Raw genomic sequence first — 8,532 nt, 5'->3', positions numbered from 1 at the left:
AAATGATTAAGAGAAACTAAAAGCAAATAACAACCAGAATTCGAAGTGGTGTCAAATCTTTCCCTTAATCAAGATGCTTGCTGGAGTCAAAGGTTAGAATGTAGAATCACAGTAAAACACTTCCACTACTTTGAAAATAAATGAGAACAGGTGGATTGGACAAGCCAAATAACAGTTCTGAACATAACCATTAACTAGCCAAACAAACAATGAAACCCTTCAAAAAGCTGGCTTGAAGGCCAGAGATGAGATGTTGCAAGCAAGTTATAAAGCTGCTTGCTACAGAATGCTCAAGGTTGCTAATGCCAGGATGGGTTTTCATCAGCCATTTTAGATTATAAACTATTATAGGGCAATAAGGTCCCATCAATAAAACAATCCAAGTCTGCCCGAAAGAATAAAAAGAATGCTGCAAAAAGATAATCCGCATTACAGTTGGAAAGGAGTAACTCAGGAGTAACTAAGACCACCTCCAGTCACTGCTGAACTCCTCATTCTAGTGATTGCAAGCTCATGTAGTATTATCAGTGCATTGGCAGTACGGTGGCACAGTGCTTAGCACTGTTGCTTCACAGCACCAGGGTCCCGGCTTGGGTCACTGTCTGTGTGGAGTCTGCACGTTCCCCCTGTGTCTGCGCGATCTTCCTTCGGGTGCTCCCGTTTCCTCCCACAAGTCCCGAAAGACGTGCTGTTGGGTAATTTGGACATTCTGAATTCTCCCTCAGTGTACCGAACAGGCACCGTAGTGTGGCGATTATGGGTTTGCAGTGTTAATGTAAGCCTGCGTGTGCCACTAATAAAGATTATTATTGTTTGAACAGTAGTTAAATCTATTAGCAAATTTTACTTTCAAGCCACGTTTGTTGTGTGTGTCTTTTTTCTCATAAATCTTCAGTTAATCATAAAGGTACACAAGTATGCAGAAATTATACTGCAGCAACAAGGTGCCTTTTTATCAAGGGACACCATGTAAGCAAGGAACAGTCTTTTCCTGATCTGAACTTGATATCAGTAAAGCAAAATTTAGAGTTACCAAGAATAATCAACCCTGCAAAAGTCATCTTTCAACCAAAACAGAGAGGGAGTGCAAGTCAATGATATAAACCAATGATTTTGATTGGGACTTTCAAAAATAATCTTTACATTCATTTCTAAATTAAATAGGATTTCGGACATCAAAATTATATTAATTTAGCCCTTTTGCAAGTTGAGACTACACAAAAATTTGTCCTCACTCTGGAGGTTCTAAAGATCGGGAACAAAATGCTTACCAACAGCAAACCAGGATGTTAGCTACAGGATGGTTCTGCCTCACCACAAGGTGAATCATTCACATTGGCTGATTAGGGTTGGTTCCATTCACGCAATTGATAAGTTTCTCAGACATCCACTGATTAGAATTTCAATATCAACCCATTAATTATTATTAAAGCGCCTTTGTGGTGGAAAATGCATCAAAACCATACCATGCTCAAGATCATTTTGCAGCATTGTAATCATTTCAGTCCTAAATGCCAAGAAAAAGAAATAGCGTTTTACTGTAAGATTGTCAGCTTTACGCAGATGACTATTATTGGAAATGCACAAGCAATTGTACAGTATAACTAAATATTCTGGTGCAAATGCCAAAATGTGTCAAATAAACTACCAGATTAAGCTGCGACATACAAGAAACTGAAGAATTATTTTTCTGTGGGACAATCAGACTATGGTACTGATGACAAGAAGAAATAAAATGATCCAAAGACAAGCTTCAAATTAAGGTTCTTAAACAAGGCTATAATGAGGCAAACATTAAACAGGAAGCTGTCCAGCAGTTAATCCTATACTGGAAGATATACTGAAGCTTAATACATATAAAGGATAATCTAGAACATCTATTTTTAATTCCGGCATACTTTCGTTATTGCATATTGGAGGAAATGGCCAAGTCATTATTTTCCCAAGGTTCAACTGGAATAAACAAAATAACTTTTACAGTCCAAGTTTGCTGGTCAGGCTGGAAACAATAGGATTGTTTAATTCCAATGAACAATGTGAAAAGTGATGGACATCTTGACAGCTAATAAAAACAAGCAACCAAACCTTGTGTAAGTAAGAAACAAATTTGAAGCCTTTATTTACAAAAAGGTTTAAAAACAAATAATACCTTGTTTTTCACATAATTGTTTTATAAAAGATCCATTAAGTTACAGCTCTGTAACATGAGGAAATAACAGAACACATTAATTACATCGTAGTCACATTGGTCTGGGGATTTTGACCCTTTGCTAAGCTCGTTGAAATCTAATAAGGACTGAATTCTGCAACATGCATTTGATGGTTTCAGGCAAGTACCAGCTATTAACTAAAGGTCTTCCTGCTCAGCTGCTCTAAATGCATGCAGAATACAATGCATAAGACTCAATAATATATTACATGGTGTTTACAATTCATATATATGTACTAAAGGGGTTGCATAGCAAGTCATGCTGCATCAAAACCAGCATCACTCAGTTGTTATACCTACTTCATGTTACTCATGGAATTGCAATACTGTAAAAAGACAAAGTCCGGCTTTTCAAAGATTTTTAAAATTTCACCTTTTTGATCCTATAGAAAGTAGTAAAATGTTAAATAAAACAGTAGTACTAATGTGTTGATTATGAATTTCCATTAATTCCGGGTTGTTTGTAGTAACAGCCACTTTGAAAGCCCCAACAGCATTACAATTCAATTTTTACAATGCATGTATGGCCTCGCACTGTGCTAGCAGAGAAACAATTCTACCTCTCCATAATCATGGGATTGAATCTCTTCAGACAAAAACCCAAAGCACTTCAAATGATTTTATCAGTTCTCAGCTATGCCACAAATTGTGGTATTCCAAAACAGGAAAACCCGGTTTGTTTTCCCTCTTGTGAATATATGCTTCCTGCCATTTGCTCTACAGGGACAAAGTTGAAGCCTGATTCTCCACGAGGGAGGCAGGAAGGGGAGTCAGAAATAAAAACACTGGCTAAAATGTAATTGAATGACAACATTTCTGTACTATGTTTGAAAAAGGATTTGATCAAAGAAAACCCATGTGAAGTTAAAAATTCCATGTAAATTGGGCAGTGTTTTTTTTTTAATTTTTGGAGGAAGCCTAACTTTGGTGTAACTGAGATGTTCCTGCAATGTTGTAATTCCTGCCACTGAGAATGAAAATATATATTTTATAATAAAGCAGAGTTTTAAAAAATATCAGAACATGCTTCAGTTGAAAAAAGGCTCATTGTGATAAACAATATCGTATCACATACATAATCTGGCACTAATGACATCAGTGCTAGGATGTGACCAGTATAAACTGTAAGTTTTTTTTAAAAAAACTGAAATTAAACTCATTCAAGTTTTATTTGATTACAACAATGCAGTTAATGTACAAACAGGCGTAGTAGCTGCAGCACTAAGCACGTGAGATGCTGGTTTTGGTTCAGCTAGCTGCACTTCCGATATGTTAGAACTGTGTGTATGGGAGGCATTCCCAGAAGAAACTGATGTTAAAAGGAAAAATTGTAAGGCAACACTTACAGGTCTCCTTCTTCGACTGCAGCAAATACGAGAGCTTCAGTAATATTGGTTGCTACCACAAACCGGTAGCGGAGATGCTGTCACACTAAGCCAGCAGGCACAGAAAATCCATAAACAGTAACTCAATGGTGTGAAGTAGTTCAAGTTTCTGAGCTTTCTCATCTCACATGTGAGAACATGAGACCAAGAAGCAGCAAAATTCCCATAAAATAGAGGATCCAGTCACTCTTTAAAGTGCAAATTCGATGGTCCACAATCCTGAATAGCTAAAATTCCTGTTTTTATTTTAAGTGCCACATATTAGATAGGAATGGTAAATAACCAGTTGATACTTATTGCATGTTTTTAGGAAGGGGAAAAGTAACTGCTTGAAAGTTCATCCAGGTGATTATTCTTCCCACTTTCTCCAGCAACTTTTCATAAAGAAAATCTGTATTGAAATGAACTGGGCAGGTTATACTAACATGGAGTTTCCTTACCAACGTCAGAATGACCAAGGTCTTGGCACACATCTGGTGAACAGAAAGAACAGGGAAAATAAGGAAACCTGAATGTCTGAGCAACTCAGACACAGATAAAAATTAGATCCAGTATATGTGGCCCAAAAAATTAATCTCCCCATTTCCGGTCAAGGCTGCTGTTTATTGGCTTCTTCTTCGTATGCATTTCCCGTACCATTCTGAACATACGATGAGCCTGAGCCAAGGCCATACAGGTGGCCACAATATTTGGCATCATCAATGTGATCCTCAAAGAACATCTGAAGGAAAACAAACAGAGGAAGACAAGAAAACAAATCAAAATTCAGAAAAGTTATTACTAGGTAAAAGATTCGTTCAAACCAAAATATGCGAGTTTTCTTAACATTTATTCAGCACCTTGACATGTAGAGCACTGCAGCAAAATTAGCTATTATTGTGAGGATCAATGCGTTGAGTAACTGTAACAGAGCTAAAACTTCACACTAATTTTTAGGAAATACATATCCACCATGGCTAACTTATAACATTTTACAAACTGAACAAAGACTTTAAAAAGCCTGAAGCCATGGCTGGCTGTAGCTTTCAAACCAAAGGAATTTTCTGGCAGTCAGAGAAGCTAACAACTTGTTACCTCTGAAGAGGGGCAAATGAACCAGTGAGCTGCAGAAACCAACTTCAAGGGTAATTGTACAAAGGCCAGTTACATTTCCTAAGTCAGGCCTGACTAACGGAGACTACTAGTCAACTGGGACAAAGGATCAGCCAACCCCCGTTCAAGTTCTTAATGGCTGAACGTGAACAATTTCAACAATCCAAACAAGGAATATACATCCTTTGTCAAAGCCAGAGAGAAGTGGGAGTCATATCACATGACCCCCACTAGCTGGGATAACCAGTTACCCTGCCTTGTCACTCAAGTCTGCCATTTTTCATCTAGCAAGCAGAAGCTCCGAACCAGAGCCATGTCCAGGTTTAAATACCTGGCCCCATCTACACTTTCTACTGTAACTTCTGTATCAGCGTCTAAAAAACAAATTCATCTCTACATGCCTAACCCATCGGGGAAGTCATCTCTATTGGAAAAGTGAATTATCCAGCGTCAGTCTTCAACCTGCAAATCCCTGTGAAAGACTACACCACTGAACTTTGATTCTGGATTCATGTGAAACAATCATTCTTTATTCAGTGGCCTTTGGTCAGTAAACCTTTCTTCCTCTATGTCCCTTTTATTGTATACAACACCCCTGCCCGTGTTTTAAGTGTGTGTGAATAAACAACCATCTGACTTTACCCTATCTCGAATTTACTGTGAGGTTATTAATAAAAATTGGATCACACCAAAACAGAGGGGTTGGGAAATACTTCACTGCTTATAAAAGGGGGAAATTGATGAGTAGAGAGAGAAATCAGGGCTATTTAAATTGGATCTCCTCTTGTCCTAACACAACCATTTTCGGTTCTGGTTGACCGGATCATAACTCGCCAATCAGTGCTGGTCTGACTTTTTGATTAGCTTATTAACTGCTTCCTAAAAAAACAATTAAAATCCACTTTTAAAACAAAAGTTACTCTCAAATCAATCACACCAAAGTAATGTTTTTTTTTATTCGTTCATGGGTCGTGGACGTCACAGGCTGTGCCAGCATTTATTGCCCACCCCTAATTGCCCTTGAGGGACAGCCAACCACATTACTGTGGGTCTGGAGTCACAGGTCAGGTAAGGATGGTAGATTTCCTTCCCTAAAGGTTGTGTTTTTACGACAATCAATTTGTTTTTCATGGTCATCACCAGACTTTTAATTCCAGATTTTTATTGAATTCAAATTTCACCATCTGCAGTGGCATGATTTGAACCTGGGTCCCCAGAGTACTCTGGATCACGTGTCCAGTAACAATACTACTACGCCACCATGACTGATTCATGTTACATAGAGTACATAGAACATACAATGCAGAAGGAGACCATTCGGCCCATCGAGTCTGCACTGACCCAGTCATGCCCTCACTTCCACCCTATCCCCGTAACCCAACAACCACATCTAACCTTTTTGGTCATGAAGGGCAAATTATCATGGCCAATCCACCTAACCTGCACGTCTTTGGACTGTGGGAGGAAACCGGAGCACCCGGAGGAAACCCACGCACACACGGGGAGAATATGCAGACTCCGCATGGACAGTGACCCAGCAGGGAATCGAACCCAGGACCCTGGCGCTGTGAAGCCACAGTGCTATCCACTTGTGCTACTGTGCTGCCCGTAGCTAGATAACTTGCAGAACCTGCAAAATCTAAAATGCAATTCTAATGCTGATTTCCACAAATTCTCCTCTAAAACTAAAAATGACAATCATAAAACCCAGTCAACAATAACAGGTTACTTAAATCTATTTTAGCATAGATTAAGCAGTTTTGTCTACTTTTAGCTGTTGTCCTCGTGCCTAATTATGCATTTTCACCTACATACATACATAATGGTAACTGAGCTAAGTATATTTTGTTTTAAAAATTCAGAATTATCACAGCACAGAAGGAGGCCATTCACCCATCATGTCTGTGCCAGCTTCCCAAATGAGCAATTCACCCAAGTTCCACTCCCTCACCATCTCCCCACAACCTTTCAGATTCCTCATTTTCAAATAATTCAATTCCCTCTCGATTAAACTTACCATCTCACCACACACTCAGGCAACGCATTCCAGATATTTATCACTCACTGCATGAAAAAGCTTTTCTTCAGGTCCCATTGTTTCTTTTGCCAGTTATCTGTGCCATTGAGTTCTTGATCTTTGAGAACAGTTTTCCCTCCCATCTACTCTGTCCAAACACATCAGAATGTTGAATACCTCTATCAAATCTCCTTTCTACCTACTATCTAAGGAAAAGAGCCCCAACTTCTCCAATCTATCTACACAACTGAAGTTCCTCATCTTTGGAACCATTTCTGAATCTTTTCTGCACCTTCTTTAATGCCTTCATATATCTTTACTGAAATGTGCCACCCTGCATACAATACTCCAATTGAGGCTGAACTAGTGTCTTACACAAGTTCAATATAACTTTCTTGCTGTTGTACTCTATGCGGTTACTAATCAAGCCTAGGACACTGTATGCTTTATTAATCAGTCTCAACTTATCCTATCACCTTTAAATATCTTATCCAAATATGTATCTTGCTTGTAAATCCCCATTAGAATTATACCCTTTATTTATATTGTCGCTCTGCATTCTTCCTACAAATGAATCGATTCAAACTTCTCAGCATTGAATTACATCTGCCACCTGCCTGCCCATTCAACCAACTTGCCAATGCCCTTTTTAAGTTCTACACTAGCCTCCTCACAGTTCACAATGCTTCCAAGTTTGGTATCAGTTGCAAATTTCGAAATTGTGCCATGTTTACCGAAGTCTAGGTTATTAATATGAAAAATGAAATGAAAATTGCTTATTGTCACGAGTCGGCTTCAAATGAAGTTACTGTGAAAAGCCCCTAGTCGCCACATTCTGGCACCTGTCCGGGGAGGTTGGTACGGGAATATACATCAGGAAGAGCAAGTGGCTGAGGGGCAGCTTGGTGGTCAGTGGTTAGCACTGCTGCATCATGGCGCTGTCCGTGTGGAGTTTTCACATTCTCCCCGTATTTGTGTGGGTCTCACCCCCGCAACCCATAAGATGTGCAGGCTAGGTGGACTGGCCACGCTTAATTGTCCCTTAATTGGAAAATAATTGGGTACTCTAAATTTTAAAAAGGAAGAGCAAGTGTCTGAACACCGACCCCCTGCGAACTCCACTATAAACATTCCTTCAATCCAAAATACATCAATTAACCACTACTGTTTCCTGTCACTCAGCCATGTTACTGCTGTCTCCCTTACCCCATCAGCTATAACTTTGTTCACAAGTCTGTTGTGCGGCACTGTATCAAAAGGATAACCCACATTAACCCACTCAGTTACGGCTTCAAAAAACCCCAGCAAGTTAAGCACAAATTTCCCTTAAATTCATACTGGCTTTCCTTAATTAACATGCAATTGCCAAATTACCTTTAATTTTGTCCCAGCTTATTGTTTCCAGAAGCTTCTCCAAATTTAAACTAACTGGTCAATAGGTGCTGACCTTAGGTCAGAATCCAAAATGACTATTTTACATGTGCAGGGATCACTATGCACAATTATCCTACGCCTGATCTAGGTGATACCAGTAGCACAGACACCACGTGTTGTCTGCTCGGTTCTGTGACTGCAACATGCAGCCCAGCACTACTAAGCGGTTGCACATACGACAGGAAGCCTCGACTCCCGAGAAGCTAAAATGTTAACGCCAGCCTGAAATGAAACGAAAATCGCTCGTCACAAGTAGGCTTCAAATGAAGTTACTGAGAAAAGCCCCTAGTCGCCACATTCTGCCGCCTGTTCGGGGAGGGTGGTACGGGAATTGAACCGTGCTGCTGGCCTGCTTTCAAAGCCAGCGAATTAGCCCTGTGCTAAACATCACCTAT

General features: G+C 39.6%; 1 protein-coding gene across 2 annotated transcripts in view; it reads right to left on the bottom strand.

Annotated features, from left to right (window-relative positions):
- Nucleotides 1-2,091: 2,091 nt before the first annotated feature.
- The window catches only part of LOC119962881 (CCR4-NOT transcription complex subunit 7), a 60,900-nt gene continuing 54,459 nt past the window's right edge, over nt 2,092-8,532 (bottom strand). For both annotated transcript variants that reach the window (XM_038791106.1, XM_038791108.1), the window contains one exon: nt 2,092-4,315. In XM_038791106.1, the coding sequence (XP_038647034.1) occupies nt 4,184-4,315 (132 nt within the window). In that variant the 3' untranslated portion in view covers nt 2,092-4,183. The remainder of the gene's footprint in view (nt 4,316-8,532) is intronic.

This window comes from Scyliorhinus canicula, chromosome 3 (genome assembly GCF_902713615.1).
Source record: "Scyliorhinus canicula chromosome 3, sScyCan1.1, whole genome shotgun sequence".
NCBI lineage: Eukaryota > Metazoa > Chordata > Chondrichthyes > Carcharhiniformes > Scyliorhinidae > Scyliorhinus > Scyliorhinus canicula.
This window is presented reverse-complemented; position numbering and strand designations above follow the sequence as displayed.